The following is a 22,085-nucleotide window of genomic DNA, read 5'->3' as shown; positions in this document are numbered from 1 at the left end:
ACAGGATAAGGAGGACAGCCAGGCAACTGGTAAAGTAAATAAATATTGCAAGCCTCCATAGCCCTCTCACCTCGGGTTCCCTTTAACTTATAAATTCTGAAAGTTATAAAGATTAGTATAAGGAGGTCTTCTGTTTATTTCTGTTTTGCAAGTTTACTTCTACCTTCACTGGCCAAAAGGTTTGTGCAGATTATTACGTATAGGTTTTGTTTTAACATATACACTTTCTTTATTCCAAGGTGTGCCTATTGACAAACACTCCTCCAAACACATAAAATAAGCTGTTCATCTTATAAACAGTGAGGTAATCTTACCTCTCTTGAAGAATTTGGACCAGTGTGACAGACAGAGAGGCACTCATGCTTGCTACACAGCCATAGAAGTTAAGGCAGCTGTTTTTTCACTGACTTGAGGAAGCGGGCAAGCACCCGCAGAATGCGTTGTCAATTTTATGTGCTCGAATAAAATACCTTTTTTTTAAGAAATTGGTCCAAATTCTTCAAGAAAGTTAAGATTACCTCTAAGTTTATAAGATTAACACCTTACTAGCCTATTTTTTATGCATTGGGCGCCTCCACCCGTTTTAAGTGTCTTGTCATACCTCTTTAGAGGTGACAGTTTTTTAGTTGTCTTAAAGAACTTCCAGAGTGGGATCACCCAGTTCCTGTCACAGACCTGGAAAACTGAGTGGTAACGGTTAATTTCCCGCCTGCTTTGACGGTGATTGAAGGATTTGCAACCAACCTCTGTGACCACAGTATATACATCCTTAGCAATTTGTTTTTCTGAATCTTAGTCGATTCTGCACCATTGGACTTCTTGTCTCCTCTTGTCTTTTAGATGAGCCTGGCGTTGTTACAATCACAGGAACCATTGACATATGCTATGTTCTGATCCACGACTCCTCCAACCAGCTGGACAACGGTAACATGTTTCAATCACGGTTGTGCATTCATAATAGCAACATAGGTATCTTTACCCAATCCACACATCCCCAACACACCTGAACTGGTATGTTCATTGTCACTACTTGAAAATTGTAAATACTCAACACACCTCATATACAATTCAATGGTTTCAAGTCAGTATAGCTACGTTGTTCCTAAAAATGGTAAGGCAAATGGTCATCATTGATATGGAAGAAAGCCTCTTTAAAGAGGAACTGTAGTGAAAATAACATAATTAAAAAGAAAATGCTTTTTTTTTTTTTTTTACAATATTAATTTACATATTATTTAGTCAGTGTTTGCCCTTTGTAAAATCTTGTCCCTGATTTACATTCTGAAATTTATAACGGATGGCATCATCTTTAGTCCTGCCAGGTGATCTCTAACCATAGAACTCTCAGTAAATACTATCGGTTGTATTGCTGTATATTAGCTTTGCCTTTTTATTTACCATTTGGCAGTTCTATATTGTATTACTGTTTCTTTCAATGAAACCGTGTAGAACTCTTAGTAAATGAACATTCCACAGAGGGAGATATGGCTTGTTTGGCAGTTGGAAACAGCTGTTATTTCCCACAATGCAACAAGGGTACACAGTAAGTTGTCAGAACCATGGTCCTGACATCACACTGTGGGAGGGATTCCTCCAAAATATCAGCCATACAGATGTCCCTGATAATCTATTTGAGAAAAAGTTCAAGCTTTCTCATGGTGAAAGGGGCACTACGGCGAAAAATTGTAAAATTTTAAATATTTGCAAACATATACAGATAAGAAGTACATTTTTTTCCAGTGTAAAATGAGCCATAAATTACTTTTCTCCTATGTTGCTGTCACAGTAGGTTGTAGAAATCTCACAGAAGCAACAGGTTTTGGACTAGTCCATCTCTTCATAGGGGATTCTCAGGGCTTTATTTATTTTCAACAGCACTTAGTGAATGGCAGTTGCTCTGTCCAAGTGGCAAAAAACTGTGTAGCAAGCAGGGAAGCTGGCCGGCATCATTGTTTAAATCCTTTTTAGGGAATATATTTATAAAAAATAAAAGCCTTGCTGAGAATCCCCTATGAAGAGATGGACTAGTCCAAAACCTGTCACTTCTGTCAGATTTCTACTACCTACTGTAAGTGACAGCAACATAGGAGAAAAGTAATTTATGGCTCATTTTCCTCTGGAAAAAAAAGAACTTTTTATTTGGTTATATAATATAATCTAATCTAATCTAAATATGAATGCTTATTTGGTTATGTTTGCACATATTTGAAATTTTAAATTTTTTTGCCATAGTGCCCCTTTAAGGGGCATCGGCTACTGATTGGAATGAAGCTCAATCCTGGGTTAAAGTTCCTCTTTAACTGTGCAGTAAAATGAGCTTCTATTAAAACGAGAAAAGTATTAATCTGGACAGCTAGAAAGGCAGACGAGAAATCCAGGAGCTGAAAAAAGAGCAAATCACATCAATTTCAAGAGCTGAATCTCATGCGGCAGACCACCCATGCATTCAGCGATCACGCCAGGGTAAGTCGGGTAATGCTTTCACAAGGATGAGCCATTCTTAAGCAATCCACCAGGCAAGTATATATATGTTTCCCTACAAAGCCAGAAAACTCATATTCCAAGCCGTCCTTCTGAGAGTGCCTCTTCAGCCGGGCCCCCACCACACCTCCCCATACGGTACAATGATGATTTGCAGTCTATCATTAATAATACAAAGCAGCATTGCAACCTGCCATTACCAAGACGGATTGCTATGCCTCATCAAGTAAATTGACATAATGTGACATTAGTTTAAATGGATTTAGCTTCCAGTGCATTCAGTGTGGCTTAATTAAATGCAGCTTGCTCTGACACTGCCCACCCTCTTCATTACGAGACGTCTGCGCTGGAAACGTGTCGGAAGGAGACAGGGTAGGGGCTGCGGATCTCACACATCAGGCACGGCGTTCAAGCGACTGAAGCGAGGGCCGCCGTCTGCAGATCCTCAATTCATGTCAACCGTCCCACAGTGACTCGCATGATCGCTTCCTTACAATCAGCCTGCGTATCTGCTTATTGCACAGCGGAGGAGAAACTGGGAATTAATATGAGCTTGGCACCTTGTCACTGCCTATCACCAGCAAGGAATAATAACAATAATAACACATATGCTAAACGAGCAGCAGACTTGGAAACGCTGTGAATGATGTCAAGAGCTCCAGTTGTAAAAGTGTGAGAGTTGGGTTGTCCTCCACAAGCTCTAGGAAAAATACGTCTGCATGGAGTCATTCTGCTGAAATGATTCTAATACGAGTCTGGCTAGCTAAGATTATACTGAACAATGCCTCATAAAGCACAATGGCCATCTATAAGTGAACAGGGAGGCTGAACTCGTACAGCTCTGCATTCGGGGTTTTACGAAATGGTAGCCAATAAGAGGTGACGTGAAGAGGTCCATTATAAGGGAAATGTGTTCAGATGCCAGAATTAATGAGACGGCTGCCTCATCAACTGGAGCAAGCCTAAACTGGTGGAAATGACATGCATAGTGGTAATGTCTGCGGGCACCTATTGTGGTGCTTAAACTTCTACAGTGCTGAATATTTTTCGTTTATATTGGTGGGTCTGCGGCAGGGAGGGGGACAGTTAAGGTTAGGTTAGGTGCCAGCTGGGGGTCTTTTAAGGTTACGCATCAGTGGAGCTCTTTTAACCTCTTGCGGACCGGCCAGCTCTGGCTGCTTTAACCACTTTCCCCTCCACTACAGTATATCTACGTCAGCTGTGGCATCCTCCAAGCCACAGCGACGTAGATATACTGACCTGGCTGCAGCCCTGCTGTGCACGGTCGGGTGCCCTTCAGAGCGCACCCTCTGGCACTGTCAGCTGCAATACTAATTGGTGGAAGGGAACATGTTCCCTTTTGGCCAATTAGTCCACCCCCCTCCCATGAATGATCGCTGCAGTAGTGAACTGCAGCGATCCTTCATCTGTCCCCCTCGGCGCACAAACAGTTAAAAAAAATGCACAAGCAAGCAGCCACACTCACCTACCTCGGTCCTGCGACTGTCGTGAAGTCTGATCCTCCGATCACCGCTCTGCAGTCAGCCGCATATTGCCGGAAATCCGGGTCCCGGCTTGATGACGTCATCAAGCTGGGACCCGGGTTACCGGCAATATGCGGCTGACTGCAGAGCGGTGATCGGAGGATCAGGCTTCAGGATAGTCGCAGGACCGAGGTAGGTGAGTGTGGCTGCTTGCTTGTGCATTTTTTTAAACTATCTCTGCATGGAGGGGGCTGCCTGATGGGGGGGGGGGGGGACATCTGGGTATAGATTCTTGGGGGGAGGGGAGGGGGATATGCAAAGGGGGGCATATATGTTTACTGGGGGACATATGAGTAACCAAGGGAAGGGGGGGTTTACAAATTTTGCACATCTGGGCACCTGGGGGGGGGCATACCTTAATACTGGGGGCACATTTGGCTATAATGGGGGGGCAGCGCTAATCCTGGGGGTACATCTGGCCATAATGGGGGTAATCCGGATCTGGGGACACATCTGGCTATAAAGAGGGGCACTATTCCTGGGGGTGCATCTGTCAATCTATTCTGGGGGTGGCAAACACAGGGCACTCATCTGGCTATGCTGGGGGGCTGATATTGGGGACACATCTGGCTATACTGGGGGGATGGGGTGATACTGGGGACACATCTGGATATCTATACTGGGGCGACTTTAACTGGTGGCACAGTTTTTATGTCAATCGCACTTTTAATTTTTAAACAGAAATTGGTCCAAAATTGAGAAATAGTGATTTTTTTTATTTTCCCCCCTTTTTCCCATTAACATGCATAGAGAGGAACATTTTACTTGGGACCAAATACCCCCTAATGAAAGCTTAGTTTGTCTTGAAAAAAAAGATATATAGATCATTTATGTGGCACGAGTACAAATGAAGTTATTGGTGATTAAATAGGGACACCGCTAAAGCGTCAAAACTGCTCTGGTCAATAAGGGGAAAACAAGGTCTGGATGCGAAGTGGTTAAAAGAGGGACTCCAGTGAAAATAATGTAATGCTTTATTTTTACAATAATTATGTATAACAGATTAAGTCAGTGTTTGCCCAAGGAAAAATCCTTCCTCTCCCTGATTTACATTCGGACATCTCATGGTGACATTTTTTGCTGCTGGCAGGTGATGTCAGTGGAAGGAGATGCTGCTTGCTTTTTTGGCAGTTGGAAATAGCTGTAAACAGCTGTTATTTCACACAATGCAACAAGGCTCCCACAGTGTTATATCAGAACCATGGTCCTGACATTACACTGTGGGAGGGGTTTTACCACAAAATCAGCCATACCTCGCCCCCTGGTGATCCGTTTGAGAAAAAGAAAATATTTCTCATGGTAAAAGAGGTATCAGCTATTGATTGGGATGAAGTTCAATTCTTGGTTACGATTTCTCTTTAAGTGATGTGATTGCTGTGATTGGCTTACAGCAATCACAGGGTCAGGAGCCAATGAAATGTTGTCATTGCTGTCAGTGTGCAAGAGCGAGTGGACAATTGAAACCTATGCCAGGGAAGGAATAACAGCTCCCAAACAGGGTGCAGATTTCAATCATCAAGTTTTGGAAGCAGTTAAAATTGGCTTCAGTGAGGGGTCTTTGAAGGCTAGGCATCGCTTGGGGGCCGTTGGTTAGGGTTAGACACTGGAGGGGGGATGGGTAGGGTTATTCATTAGTTAAGGGAGGGCTCTGTGTAAGAGTAGGGTTAGGTTTAGCTGTAGTAAAATACCAGTAACATTTAATAATATTTTACGATCTGAATTAGCACTGCACAGTAAATTTACAGATATTATACTAGCATCTATTTCCACCACACAAATTTCCAGGCGCCCTTTTTGCATATATGCCACTAAATGTGCTACCATATACTGCGCGTGGGTATGGTTAATGAGATGCCAATAATTGTCAGCTGTTGCAAATTGTAGGTTAATTTATGCATCTTTGTTTGGACTGATCTAAATTGTCAATGTTTGATTGGGCCAATTTGAATCTACATAAATTTGCATAGAATAAATGTTAACTTTGCATCATGTTATTAGCTTCTCTCACCATCTCAACTTGAAATCCGATCACATGGCTGAATTAAAAGGAAACATACAGAACTTGGTGGATTAATATGGTTACATGTAATTGTAAATGTTTCTGAGATCTGAAGCTCTACATCTAAAGACCTATACACACCTGCAACTTTTGTTATAGAAAATTATAGCTTGTGATTGTTTTAGGTGACATTCCAGAGTGCACAGGTATCCCGTGATGTCCACAGACTGGTAGTTGGCCATCAGGTAGATTATTCCCAGCATGACATTTCCTAATGCAGCTAACCTCTGCCAGTCCTCCCCCATCACTCATCATAGAGCGGAACAAGCAGCTTGGCAAAAAAGAAAACAAGCAGTATGTCTGTATGGTCACCTGAAATGAATGTTTCGGGCAGCCAAAGCTGCAAGTGTGGACTAGGCTTTACCCATGTGTGCCCCCATCGGTGTACTGTGTATGATATGCAGGGGAGGGTGTGGCTCTGTCAGGTAGATGCAGAAAAAGTTAAGAGAGGGCATTGCTAGGACAGCAAGATCAGAGTTTAAGGGGTTCCAGATCTGTGGCTGCTTGCATGGACCATGGAATCATGTGACTCCCAAAGTTGAGTATTCCCCACAGCGAGTATGGGCAAATGAGGCTTCGTTTAGGTGTTACAGAAGTAGGTTGGCTGGGAGAGCAAGATGAGGGTTAACTATAAAAATAAAATGTATACAACAGGGCTTTAAAAAGGTACTGTGAAAGACATATGGAGGCTGCCATACGTATTTCCTTTTAAACAATACCAGTTGCCTGGCTGTCCTGCCCCTCTTTCACTCGTGCCCGAATAACACACCTGAAACAAGCAAGCAACTAATCTGGTCAGAAACATCTGATCTGCATGTTTGTTTAGGGTCTACGGCTAAAAGTATTAGAGGCAATGGATCTGCCGGACAGCCAGGCAATGCGCATTCTTTAAAAATAAATATGTCACCCCCCATCTCTCTCTCACCTCAAGGATCCTTTAAAGAACCACTACAGCAAAAAAAGTAAGCAGTTAATATCTGACAGAACCGACAGGTTTTTGGACTCCTCGGGAGATTATCAGGGATTTCTTTGTTTTCAAAAGCATTTCCTGAACGGCAGTTGATAAGTCCAACTGACAAAATAGTGTGCAAGTGAGTAGGGAGTCTGGCTGGTATCTTACTAAATTGGCAGTTAAACTGCCATTCTGGAATTTTTTTAAGTGACTCCTGGGAATAACCAAATTCATCTTATTGGCAGAGTGGAGGGTGTGTGGAGGGGCATATAGTTCCAATAGATCTGCTATGTACTTGGGTCCCATGTGGTTTATAGCTTTGAATGTCAGCAGGCAGATCTTAAAATGGATTCTCCATTTTACTGGCAACCAGTGAAGAGTTTGCAGTACTGGGGAGATGTGTGAGCTGCAGGGGGCATTGGCTAGGAATCTGGCATTCTTTGCTAGTTGTAAGGGGCGCAGAACCTTATCCGGGACCTGACGAACAGGGCATTGCAGTAGTCTAGGTGGGAGGATACATATGCATGAACTAGAGTAGGTAGGTCTTCAGCTGGGATAAGATGTTTAATTCTCACTACAGTTCTCAGATGGAAGAATGAGGACTTGATGACAGCTGATTCTTGCTGTCTGAGTGTTAGCTCTCCATCTAGGATCACCACAAGGTTTCGCACAGTGTTTATATTGTACGGTATCTCCTCCAATTGCTAGTTTGAAGTGGGGAGCATTTTGGATTTTAGCAGTGTGGAACCTCTATCACCAACACTTCTGTTTTGTCAAGAGTTAAAATACTGGGACGGGAGCTTTGTAGCATATCCAATAACAGTAAGATACTGCAAAAATCTGTGTTATGTTTGTCGAGTGGCTCGCATATCAGCTCTGCGTGCCCTCAGTACAATGGTATTACAGACTACAATCCCCATCATACAAATGCCCAGCTATCTGTCTATGGGGAAACGCATTTTACTCATTTCACACACAGACTGCAGAAAAAAGCTAATTTTAATTCAATCAGTTTCCACTCCTGCCAAAATGTTCCTTCTTCCTGTTCATATTTTTTTCCTCAGGCATAAAATTTTGCTTACAAAATTTGTCTTGCAACAATTTACTGAACTGTTGGTCTACACAAAACATCATTAACGCAATTACATTCTGGGAAAGTGCCATGACACACTTTGGCCCGAAAGAAGCCATTTGGTGAGAGGATCGTCGGCCGTGCCCCCCACCCCCTCAGCATTCACAAGTACATGAAATGGTAGGTCTGTATTTGTGCCCTTAAATTTGGTTTGCCCTAAAGTATTAAATTAGAGGTGAACTCAAGAAGTGCTGTATTGTCTCTAAAATATTGCATGTTGAACCTCTTTGTCTTCGATACTGAGCACGCCGAGATCAACACTTCAGCCACACACGTTGGATAGCTTTGGATGCCATATACTGTTCAACTGCTTCTGCTGGCCACTTCCATAACTCACAAAGGCCTCAATTCACTAAGCTTATCTCCTGTCTTTAATAAAGTTTCTAGAGTGATCACTATGGTGATAAGGCATGTAGTATTCAGGAAACCTTTTACCTCAGGCAATCCTAACGTTTACTCTTCTGTCTTTAAGTTAACTCTTCATTACTTAAAATAACTACAGAATTCTAAAGTTAAAGACAGGCTGTTAATTAACTGCATGTGAAAATAACTACAGAGGAGGAAACTTAAGGAATGAAGAGATAAGATAACTCTCTCACTGTGTGGAGGTAAGTTTTCTCTTGCCTTATTATCTCCAGCATGATCTTAGTGACTAAGATCATGCTGGAGATAATAAGGCAAGAGAAAACTTACCTCCACACATCGATCTTGCCTTATTAAGGTGTAGAGATAAGTTTTCACAGTGAGAGAGTTATTTTATCCCTGCATTCCTTGAGTTACCTCCTCTGTAGTTAAGTTACCTCCTCTATAGTTATTTTCACATACAGTTAATTAACAGCCTGTCTAACTTTAGAATTCTGGAGTTACTTTAAGGATTGAAGAGTTAACTTTAGAGATCTTTGCTCAACTTAAAGACAGAAGAGTTAACTTTAGGTTTGCCTAAAGTAAAATATTTCCTGAATACTACGTGCCTTATCACCATGGAGATGACTCTATAAACGTTATTAAAGACAGGAGATAAGATTAGTGAATTGAGGCCTTTGTGAAAACTACCACAGTTCGCCACAATCCCATAAAAATGTTTTCAGTTGAGGGCAGCTAATGCTCTCCTAACTCAGTATGCAGCCTCTTAAAGAGAATCTGTATTGTTAAAATCGCACAAAAGTAAACATACCAGTGCGTTAGGGGACATCTCCTATTACCCTCTGTCACAATTTTGCCGCTACCCGCCGCATTAAAAGTGGTTAAAAACAGTTTTAAAAAGTTTGTTTATAAACAAACAAAATGGCCACCAAAACAGGAAGTAGGTTGATGTACAGTATGTCCACACATAGAAAATACATCCATACACAAGCAGGCTGTATACACCCTTCCTTTTATATCTCAAGAGATCATTGTGTGTTTCTTTCCCCCTTCTGCTCTCATGCACTGAAGTTTCAGGCTGCTCTTTTCTTCTTGCAAACAGCTTTGCCCTTGTCTGTAATCCTCAGTATGTGAAAGCCCAGCCAGCTCAGAGGACGATTTATCCAGCTTGTAAAAGATAAGAGAGAAGAGAGAATCTGCCATAATCTAAATAACACACAGGCAGTGTGCAGAGAGGGGCCTGGAGGGGGGAGATTAATCACAGAACCACAACACTGAAGAACTTGGCAGCCTTCCAGACACAGGCCGACAAGTCTGACAGGGGAAAGATACATTGATTTATTACAGAGACTGTTATAGTAGAAAGTGTTGCAGTAAGCCAGAACACATTAGAATAGCTTTTAGAACTTGTAGGATGATAAAAAACAGGATGCAATTTTTGTTACGGAGTCTCTTTAACGCTCTCAACCGGTCTGCCCTCCAAACATACATGTGTGAACTAAGTCTTAGCGAGTGGAAAGAAACTTTGACTAAATGCTGGAGTTTTAAGACTCAATTTAAGGTGTCCAAGAGCACAAGATTACTGTTAAACAAGACATTTTATAGGGAAAGGTAATCAGTTATACCAAAATGAAGGAGCCTGGGGGAAGGCTATGCCCCCAAATGCATTTCCAAGTTAAATTTGACTATTCGGCTGTAGCATACGTTTAAATTATTAGCCTTAAGCCTACACTGCATGCTAACGATAAGGTGGGATTTGTAGCAATTAATCAGATGCCAGCTGTCATTCTTCCAGTGCAAGTAACAAAATGAACACACCTGACTGGTTGCTGAGGGCAACACCATCCTATTTCCCTTTCACCAGTATTTATACATCGGGCTTAGTGTTTCCAGATTGTGATTCTGAACAGATTAACATTGCCATCTGTTTATTTTATGGTTGCTATGGTTGCATCACGGTTAGGAATATGATGCTCGGTGCAATGTTTACAATAATTTGAGGGAGCAGCTCTGGAACAGATGCCTAAACCCAACTAATAAGCTGTGCATGACACCAGCTATTTCACAGTCCATACATGCCATTTGCATTCCAATTTGAAGATCCCTGGCCTGCAGGATTTACATCTACACTGGCTACAGAACACAGCACCATGCAATCCCGATTACAAGATCGAAAAGCTGCAAACAACTCAGTTACATAAACATTTCCTGTCATTGGGGACCACACACTTGTAACTGGTCATACGCATATAGAGAATGTTACAGAATATCACACACCACCACTTATGTGGGCGGATGGGTAGAGTATGACGTACATACCTATCAGAACAACCATTGCTTACTTGAAGAGAAGGTCTCTGAGCCATTACATGTGCATGACTGCTGCACTTCCAGTTCGTGTTTCCTGGCGGTCTATAGATATCTACTTTTGTACACAGCAGAGGTTGACCTCATTGTGGTGGAAGGGTCAAGTACTAGGTAATTTGCAACCAAACTATTATGGAAAACAACATCCAACCATGGTAATGTGGTGCATCTGATTGAAATGCAGGATGTGAATGTTGCCTATAAGTAGGGCTCTGCACACTAATGTAGCTAGTCATTTAGATGCAGTTTGTCCTAAGCAGCGCTGCCTGTCTCTGCTGTGTACAAAAACTGTAAGTTTACTTTATGGTCAACCGCTCCCATTTAACACTTTGCAACTAGTGCATGTGCAGTGCTTTGTCCTGGGGGATGGGGGGGGGGGGTGTTGGTACCCAATCAGAAGCAGACTGGCCTATAGAGATCAACTGGTAACAAATGTTATTTCATTGAATGCATAGAAATTTTCTAAGAAGTTCAATTTAGTAAGTTTCAATTTTTTTGGGGTCAAAATCGATCATTTTTATAGATTGGACACTATGTGCAAGAATAGAGTTCTGTGGGATTTGATTAATAAATTGCTGAAAATTATCGATATGACATGAAAATCTAACAGTTTATGGCCAAGCTTTAGGGTGTTCAACTTAACAGATTCCCAAATTGCCTTCCGGCCCAGAGACAATAGCGTATACTCAGACACACAGTATATACAAGACAACAAGGATGAAGACGCACCCAGAAAGGATAAAATTCTGTTAAAAATTAATAAGATGAAAACAAAGTGGAAGTTGCTTACTTCTCACATGACAAAACCCTGAAGTGTATTGCAAAAACAATTTATTTAGCACAGGCAATGCGTTTCGTGAGTACAAGCCCACTTCCTCAGGGCAAGTTACGTACCAACTGCTGTAAATCTAAAACCATGGAGCGTCCTTCTGGAAGGCCATTGGTCTACAGTGGCTTGGCCATATAAAGACCAGTAACTTTTTCAATAAAGCGAGCACCAACACGTCACATTTGGGACACCTGAGAGGAGACGGGCTTTAATTTTCTCCAACTGCCTGATGTGGCTTGTTGGTCCTTCCAGCAACTCACCTTTGTGAGTACAATTTCATCCTTCTTTCTCCTAGATTTCAGGGACTTTGGGGTAGATTCACTAAAGCTAATGCCCTCAATCAGCGTAGGTCATGTTAGCCTTTTGGACGTGGCTTTCACGTCCAAAAGGCTGCTGCTGCGGTGCTGCGCACGCACACATGCGCCCCCGCCACCGTTAGCCCGGAGAGCAATGAATGGGAACATAGTTCCCATTCATTGATCTAAGTCCCCAGTAGAAAAACCGACGGCTTATTTTTAGAGGCTGCGGTCTTTCTGAGAAAAAAAAAATCATGTCCTCCTTATAGTTCCTGTGAGTGCTCGCTCGCAGGATAGAAAAACGAAAAATCTCACTGTGGCCATCTTGTGGCCAAATAGTAAAACTACATGCACATACATTTTTATTACAAAAAGACACAATAAATTATAGTTAAAATAACTCCCACACCCAAAAAATACCCAAATAAAATTTTTAACTAAAACAAACCCAAAAAAACAAATAGTTACCCAAGGCCCAGTGCACACCAAAACCGCTAGCAGATCCTCAAAACTCTAGAGGTTTTTGGAGCAGATTTCAGAGAGATTCTAGGCATGTTTAGAGAGGTTTTATAAACATGCCTAGCGTTTTTTGGAGCGTTTTTGTGTAGCAGATTACAAATATTGTTACAGTAAAAAGCTGTTACTGAACAGCTACTGTTACAAAAACGCCTGGAAACCCGCTCTGATCTAGCGTTTTTTAGAGCGGTTTGAGCTTTTCCTATACTTTACATTGAGGCAGAAACGCTTCTGCAAACCGCAAACGTGCTGCAGGACCCACATTTGCGGCTTGCTAAAAATCGCAAACCGCTGGTGTGCACCAGCCCATTGAAATACATTAGCCAAGCATTTTCACAGGTAAAAGCGGTTTGCGAAACGCTTCAAAAACCGCTCGGTGTGCACCAGGCCTAAGAGTCTGAACTTTTTTAATATACATGTGAAGAGGGTATACAACTAATATTTTTTAAATTATAAACTTGTAAATAGTGATGGATGCAAAACTAAAAGAATGCACCTTTATTTCCAAATAAAATATTGGCGCCATACATTGTGATAGGGACATAATTTAAATGGTGTAATAACCCGGACAAATAAAATCCGTAGGTTTTAATTATGGTAGCGTGTATTATTTTAAAACTATAATGGCCGAAAACTTATAAATAATGTTTTTTTTTCCATTTTTTTCTTAATATTCCTGTTAAAATGCAATTTGAAAAAAATCATTCATTGTGATAAGTAGTGATAAAGTTATTGGCGAATGAATGGGAGTGAAAATTTCTTGGATGCAGAAGGTGAAAAACGACTGAAGGCTAAAGTGGTTAAACCAGCAGGCGCACACTACGCTCTTACAAGCACACTTCTGAAGTGCAGAGTGAAGTGATGGTGGCACGACCGCGATACTTCTCCAGGGCGGCTGCTACTCTGTGTTCTTTTCCTTTAAGGTGTAACATCACCTCATCTCCCCAGTATAAACAAGATAAAATCTACTCAGAAAGCACATAAAAAGGGATAAAACAGTGTGTATATATGTGTGTGTATATATATATTTATTGCAGTTCATTTTTTTCGTATCTAAGCACATCAGTGACCCATCTGCAGTATATGCATATATAGTGCTATAATGCAAGAAGCATAACTTACCACCGCATTAGTTGAGCTTTCTTGTAAGTCCCAGATCATCAAATAGTTTTCGGCCAGCGACATCAATTTAGTTCCATCGCCCAGAGGCTCCCAGGTAATGCTATCGGAGAAAACACAGACAAAGAAATAAGCATTTATTCATGCAAGCATTTTTTTTTACCAGAATGTATACATTAGAAATGCACCCATACTTATAGCCATCACTAATGATATTTTTAAAGTTTTCCTCAACCTGTCAGCCTTGGCTTACAGTGCATGGCGAGGGAGGCCTGCGGGCTATGACCCTTTTGGTTTAATACCCTCCTCTTATAAGGGGTTATCAGGGCTACTCCAGATCCCCGAAGTGCGTCTCTTTCATAGAAATATTTTGCCTCAGTTAAGACTGATCTGATATTTTATGATTTATGCTGCCATGGTCTAACTATGTTTTATGTAATGGAAATGCTTGTTCATTGTATGTGTTGTTCACATGTTATTATGTTATTGGATGTATTTTCCTGTGTCCCATTGGGACTTCTCTTTGTTGTTTGTAAATTTATAATGTGACTCTTTGTCAATAAAACTATTTGAAACTAAAAATGCACCCATGCGATTCAACACTAAAATAACTGACAGGTGAAGTGAGTAACACTGATTATCTTGTTACAATTGTCCCATGAAGGGGTGAGATAAATAAGACAGCAAGTCAAATGTCAATTTAAGGTGGTGTGTTGTAAGCAGAAAAAAACAGGCAAGCATAAGTATATGAGAGTCTTTGATAAGGGTCATGTTATGTGTAAGCAAATCAAATAAAAAACACCGCGCCACAGTTAAACTTGACACATGTAACTGCCTGCACCAGTATGTGAGATCGCTCCAGAAAGTCCAGTCCAGGAAAGATCAAAATATATAATTACTGTTGCGCTCCTCACACCTGTGCCTTCAACCTTGCAAACAAACTATATCCTTGACCTGCAAAAAAAGCTTCACATAGGGTGATACCGTTCTGTAACATTAAAATTCTTCACTTTGCATGCACGTTAGCCCAAGTGACAATTCACATCCGTGTCAGGTGCTCTCATTCAGTGCTCATTCCGTGACAGTCCCCGACTAATACATGCCAAAACGCTCACCAGATGTAGCCCACCTCGAATTGCAGGTGGAGAAATCACTTTTGGCCCACTGCCAGTAAATCCCATAACACCAAATCGACATAAGTCTTCATTTATTCCAATGTAAAACAGCTTCATAAAACGACATAAAAACATAACATAGCGTAATCCTGTTATACAGACACTCCGGGCGCATCTATGATTGCACTTACGCGTCCCGGTGTTAAAATCGCATGTAGTATTATCCTTTGCCAATGCCAATTTGCCTGAAGTGTGGGTAGGGAAGTCCGCGGAGAAACCGCTCCTGATCCTCCCTCTAGCCGCAGGGTGTATGCCGCTTGTGCGCACTGCTCAATCCGGTCGGGATTGAGCAGTGCGCACAAGCGGCATACACCCTGCGGCTAGAGGGAGGATCAGGAGCGGTTTCTCCGCGGACTTCCCTACCCACACTTCAGGCAAATGGGCATTGGCAAAGGATAATACTACATGCGATTTTAACACCGGGACGCGTAAGTGCAATCATAGATGCGCCCGGAGTGTCTGTATAACAGGATTACGCTATGTTATGTTTTTATGTCGTTTTATGAAGCTGTTTTACATTGGAATAAATGAAGACTTATGTCGATTTGGTGTTATGGGATTTACTGGCAGTGGGCCAAAAGTGATTTCTCCACCTGCAATTCGAGGTGGGCTACATCTGGTGAGCGTTTTGGCATGTATTAGTCGGGGACTGTCACGGAATGAGCACTGAATGAGAGCACCTGACACGGATGTGAATTGTCACTTGGGCTAACGTGCATGCAAAGTGAAGAATTTTAATGTTACAGAACGGTATCACCCTATGTGAAGCTTTTTTTGCAGGTCAAGGATATAGTTTGTTTGCAAGGTTGAAGGCACAGGTGTGAGGAGCGCAACAGTAATTATATATTTTGATGTTATGTGTAAGGAAAACGGAGTGAGATCCTCTCCAAAACCACAGAATTTCTAGGGTGTTCCTGGTGCACAATGGTTATCTACCAAAAATGGCCACAATTCACTAAGCTCATCTCCTGTCTCTTTAATAATGATTCTGTGCAGTTTTTACTGTTATCACCATGGTGATAAAGCACTTAGTATTCACTAAGCAATTTACCTCAGGCAAACCTTAAATTAAGGATTATGTCCTTAAGATAAGTAGCGATTCCTTAAAATAAGTAGTCCTTAAGATAAGTAGTGATAAGTAGCTGGTAGTGAAAGCAGCATGGTCAGCCATACTATGCCAGGGAAAAAAAACACATATGTAAGTAGATAAATACTTGATCTACTTACATAACAGATGTACTATTCAGATTTTGATTTCAGAGAATTGTATATAGTAGATGAAGAGAATTCTGTTCCTAGCCGTTTCCATTTTTTATTCCCTCAAAATGAAGCCAAATCCCCATATAATTTCCTCCCTTACACTTCTCCTCCAATCTGCAGTCTCCTCTCTGGCTTGCTTTCTAAACACATGTGCACAGGATCAGGTTTCAGCCTCAGCCTGTCACACCGACCTGTGCTCAGCCCAATAACTGAGGAGCAGGAAAGTGGGATGGGAGATGACAAGCTTCCCTCTCTCATGGTCTTTGGCAATGGTGAGGGAATAGAGCCTGGCTGACTGAGATAACATAATTACAGCAGAGACATTTATGAATAGATCGGAGTGTTTGCAATGCAGGGTGAGATTCCTGTCAGTATTATATACAGTACACAGTGCTGTGGGTAAATGGAATTTGATTTTGTGGCGGACAATCCGGCTTTAAGGCTTCAATCCTTAAAATTATGACAGAATTCTAAAGTTAAAGAGAATCTGTACTGTCCGATTTGTACAATAAAGGAAATACCAATCGAGTCATTGTGATCTCCTGGGTCCCAATTTCCGCCGCGATCTTGGCTTTTAACCGTTTTAGGCAGGGTTTACAAACAAGAAACATGGCCGCTAACCAGGAAGTGATGTATGTGTAGATATATATATATATATATATATATATATATATATATATATATATATATATATATATATGTAGATATATATATATATATATATATATATATATATATACACACACACACACACACATATACACATACATAAACATTTTGAGGCTCCCCCTCAGCCTCACAAACTGCAAGCTGAAACAGAGCCTGGTGGCGGCGTGCAGGGAGCGTGCATAACTTGTCCCCATTACAACAGAGGCAGCCCATTCAGTGCAACTAGAAAAGGCTGCAGTAATCCAGAACACATTAGAACAGGTATAGGAACTAAAGAAGAAATAAGGCTGAACATTTTGTTAAAGAGTCTCTTTAAAGAGGTATTGTTCGCCACAAAATCAAATTCCATTTACCCACTGCTGTGTGTTTATTATGCAGCCTGCAGCCATACCCTGCATTGCAAGCATCCCAATCTAATCAGAAAAGTTTCTGCTGAAATAAATCTTCTCTCAGTCAGACTGGCTCTATATGGTACATTACCTACAAGAAGGAAGCTTGCCATCACCCCTCCCACATTCCTACTCCTTACTGATTGGCTGAGGGCAGTTCAGTGTGACACAAAGCTGAAATCTGATCTTGCTGTGGTTTACAAAGCAAGCTAGCTATGACAGAGCAGATTCAAAAAGAAAAAAAATTAAGGGAAGAAATTACATAACTATTGGCTTCAGTCAGAAGGAATCCAAGATGACAAATGTCTGAAACAGAATTATGTTTATTTACTAAATAAAATTCACTGAAATCAAATGGGGATAGTACAATATATCTGTTATGTAAGTAGAGCAAGAAGTTATCTACTTATATATGTGTTGCCCCCCCGGCATAGTATGGTTGACCCTGCTGCAAAGACAGGATGTTAATTCATAGAGAGGAATGCGTAAAGCATGTGAGGAGTTATCACCTGGCCTGAGCTGTCATTAAGTGGAGTGATACTACAGCCGGCAGTGTACAGTGAGGCATTCTGAGACGTTTGCTTTATTTTTTACTAGTTTATGCAAAAGGGGACTCTGTACAGAGAGAAATACACACAGCAGGCTCAGAGAGAGAGACACCAAGTATATACATTATACTGGAGTGATAAGACAACACTCTCACTGTGAAAGCTCAACACTACATGTTAATAAGACAAGCTTCTTTAGTGAATTAACACGTAAAATACTGATGAAAGTGTGTGATGATAAGTTTTCACTTGCCTTATCGCCAGCGTGATCTTAGTGAATTGTGGCCAATGATCAAAGAAAAAATGGCCAGGAAACTGACATTGCCACTCAAGATATAATTTACCGTATATACTCGCAAGTAAGCCAACCCGCATATAAGCCGACCCCCAACTTTTACCTGAAAAACCAGGGAAAAATGATTGACCCTCGTATAAGCCGGGGGTAGGAAATGCTGGCCGCATGATCCCCCCCAGTGTGTCCCAGTATAGCTAGTATAGTTCCCTGAATAGCTAGTATAGTGCCCAGTATGGGTAGATATTGCCCTAGTATAGCTAGTAAAGTGCCCAGTATAGCTAGTATAGTGCCCAGTATGGGTAGGTAGTTCCCCAGTATAGCTAGTATAGTGCTCAGTATAGCTAGTATAGTGCCCAGTATAGCTAGTAAAGTGCCCAGTATAGCTAGTATAGTGCCCAGTATAGCTAGTATAGTGCCCAGTATAGCTAGTATAGTGCCCCAGTATAGCTAGTATAGTGCCCCAGTATAGCTAGTATAGTGCCCCAGTATAGCTAGTATAGTGCCCAGTATGGGTAGGTAGTGCCCCAGTTTAGCTAGTATAGTGCCCTGTATAGCTAGTATAGTGCCCAGTATAGGTAGGTAGTGCCCAGTATAGTGCCCTGTATAGCTAATATAGTGCCCAGTATAGCTAGTATAGTGTCCAGTATAGATAGGTAGTGCCCAGTATAGATAGTATAGTGTCCAGTACAGGTAGGTAGTGCCAGTATAGTGCCCTGTATAGCTAGTATAGTGCCCCAGTATAGCTAGTATAGTGCCCAGTATAGGTAGGTAGTGCCCAGTATAGTGCCCCAGTATAGCTAGTATAGTGCCCAGTATAGGTAGGTAGTGCCCAGTATAGCGCCAAGTATAGGTAGGTAGTGCCCAGTATAGTGCCCCAGTATAGCTAGTACAGTGCCCAGTATAGGTAGTGCCCCCTCCTCTCCCCCGCCCCGCGGTCGCCGCTATTACCTGAGCTGGCGCTGCATCTTCTATTATTCCCCTCTCCACTCGTATAGTAATTCACTCACAGCAGCACGCCCCACGGGGCTGCTGTGATGACGAGGCAGGAAGCCATAAAGAGAGAGAGCGGTTCCCATAGCTACAGGAAGCCGCTCTCTCTCTATGGTTTCCTGCCTCGTCATCATAGCAGCCGCCGTGGGGCGCGCTGCTGTGAGTGAATTACTATTCGAGCGGAGAAGGGAATAATAGAAGATGCGGCGCCAGCTCAGGCGATAGCGGCGGCCGTGGGGTGGGGTGGGGGGGCGGGTGCGCGGACCACAGGTGACTCGCAAGCAAGCCAACCCCCCAACTTTTGACCCCCTTTTTGTGGATCAAAAATTCGGCTTGCTTTCGAGTATATACGGTACAAATTTAAAAACAAGGTTTGTAAAGAACTTTAATTTATGTATACGTATGACTGAACCTTACAGTCCTCCAGTCTACTGCTGGATGCAGGTTAGTGGTGGGATTTGTAACGCTTCTTTTCAAATCCTATTAAGGACTATCAAGTATTCTTACTATTACTGACCTTGACTGCTTTAAATTTAAGTTTACTTATAAAGTGTGCTTAAAGTGAGACCCTGATCAATAATGCACTCTTTATTTTGCCTTTGCTTGAAACATACTGGCATCTCACGTGTAGTGTGTATTATATAAGCTGTTATGATGATAGTAAACTCTAATGCTAGTGTTGATCTCTGTTTGAATAATTTGCTTCTAAAATTTCCCTCTTTAAAGAGACTCTGTAACAAAAATGTTAGCAGTATTTCTCCTATCCTACAAGTTTCTAAGGCTGTTCCATTGTGCTCTGGCTTACTGCAGCACTTTCTACTTGCACCATCTCTGCAATAAATCAACTTATCTTTCCCCTGTCGGATTTGTCGACTGTGTCTGGAAGGCTGCCAACCCTTCAGTAATGTGAACAAGTTAACTCCTTCCAAGCCCCTCCAGTGCTCCTGTGATTATACCTCACAGACAATGTCCCTGCTCTCACTGTCAGCTGGTCTGCTATCTGTGAGGTTGATAAACACAGACTGATAAACTGAACAAAGAATAGCTGGCTGAGGAGGAAGCTGCCTGTCAGGCTGACACCAGTGCAGAGCCAAGACTCCAGGCTCTAAAGACACAGCTCATCATGCTTCATTGACACAGAGCTCTTTCAAAACTCTGGGAATACACGGTTCGTTTTTGCCTTCGTTTAAACCTTCGTTTCGATTGTGCCTTTTGTCCTTTTCGATCCCGAAATAATCAGTCATACGGTTAATATCACCACCCACGGTTTCGTTTTTTTTTTCGATTCTGATGGTTTCGTTTTTCCAATGATCGAAGGCTGCAAAGAAACGAAACGAAAATCCCTTTTTACAGGGACGGACTAGCATAAACGAACATATAATCGATCTGAACAGCCATCAAGCCTACCAATGGCTCGATTAGATGGATAAAGAGAGATAATATCAAACATGTTCGATCACTAGTCGTTCGTTTTTGGGGTCTATTAATCGAAACTATAATGAGATTATGACTATTTTCACATACGTTTTCAACACTCGATTCGTTTACCGAACGAATCGAAGGTTTAAACGAAGGCAAAAACGAACCGTGTATTCCCAGCATAACCTCTGGAGACTGAATTCAATGTGTAACTCACTGAATTCTCTGTGTACTCACTGTGTATTAACTGAGTTCACTGCTCTGCTGATGTACTTCCTGTTTTGGTGGCCATCTTTTCTGTTTACAAAACAATTTATAAAACAGTTTTTTTACCCTCTTTATTGCAGTGGAGAGCAGCAAAAATATTACAGAGGGGGCTAGGAGATGACCCCAAACAGGCAGGGATGTTTGTTTATACTTCATTTTGTGAATACAGATTCTCTTTAAAGCTAATGGGATCCATTCTAAAAATAAAAAAGCCAGATACTTACCTAAGGAGAGGGAAGGCTTTAGGTCCTAATGAGCCTTCCCTCTCCTCTACCGGTGCCCTCAGTGCAGCGGCAGCTCCTCCGTTCCAATCACCCACCACGGGGGACTTCGGAAGTCTTCGGGAGCCGAGTCCTCTTAAAGACAGGCAGCTCCATACTGCTCATGCATGACTGCGCGAGAGAGGGCGCTCTCGCATGCGCAGGGTGGAGCGGCCCATCTTTGGGAGCACTCGTGCTTCCAAAGACTTCCGAAGCCTCCTTTCGGTGGTGGAGAATGCAGCATTTCACCAAATTTACGTTACATCACGTAACAGTTTGGGCCAAGTTCTGTACAGACACGTCAGCCTACAATCATCCTGTTGCTATGGAGCAGGGAGGAGAGCTGAAGGGACAGCACATGACAGAGTGGCACAGAGCAGGGAAGGCGAGTAGAAGAAAGATTGCATTTATCTAACAGGTTCGTGAGTCTGGATCTGACACATCTGGAGGCCTTGACCAAGAACAACCTAGCAAGTGTGCAAGGCTTAAAGTGTACCCAAGGCGGCGCGGGAGGGCAGATGTGACACAGAGGCATGCTCCCCCTGCTCCATGACATGCCTCTGTGTCACCCCCCCCACTGATCTCTGTGTCCCCCCCCACACTCAAGGAGCTTGTCGGCAGCTAGCAGGGGGAAGGAGAGTCCCCTGCAGGAGAGGCAAAGCACCCACTTTGGCGTTAAGAATAGAGATGACCTGAACTGTTCTGCAGGCGAATAGTTCGCGGCAAACAACGAGTTTTTGTGTTCGCCCCATCAGGCGAACACATGGCATGTTTGACCCGCCCACTATACATTATAACGGAGCCAAACTTTGACCTCTCACCCCAGAGTCAGCAGACACATGGCAGCCAATCAGTTATCCCTCCCACCTGGACCGCCCCTCCCATCTGTGTTTGGCTTCTGTGCTAGGCAGATCAGGGAGAGAGTGTGCTGCAAATAGGAAAAGCAATAGTTAGGCTTGTGTTCTATGTCCCCAGTGGAGTTTCTTTCTGCTACAATACCAGTTCTTCATCTACATAACCCTAGAGCCATTCTAAAGGCTGTGTTTTGATCTTGTGATATTGCTGTTCAGTGTGTCCACACAATGCACATTAGCTGTTGAAGACAGGTGCAGTCAGTGATTAGTACTACACTAGTTCACCCTTCTGAGGGCTGTT

At 42.3% G+C, this 22,085-nt stretch overlaps 1 protein-coding gene across 1 annotated transcript in view; it reads right to left on the bottom strand.

Annotated features, from left to right (window-relative positions):
• EIPR1 (EARP complex and GARP complex interacting protein 1) overlaps positions 1-22,085 on the bottom strand; it is a 316,345-nt gene that overhangs the window by 80,837 nt on the left and 213,423 nt on the right. The window contains exon 5 of the mRNA XM_068280351.1: positions 13,662-13,761. Coding sequence (XP_068136452.1) covers positions 13,662-13,761 — 100 coding nt within the window. The remainder of the gene's footprint in view (positions 1-13,661; positions 13,762-22,085) is intronic.

This window comes from Hyperolius riggenbachi, chromosome 4 (assembly GCF_040937935.1).
Source record: "Hyperolius riggenbachi isolate aHypRig1 chromosome 4, aHypRig1.pri, whole genome shotgun sequence".
NCBI lineage: Eukaryota > Metazoa > Chordata > Amphibia > Anura > Hyperoliidae > Hyperolius > Hyperolius riggenbachi.
Note: the sequence above shows the minus strand (reverse complement) of the source record. Positions and strands in the feature narration are given on the sequence as shown.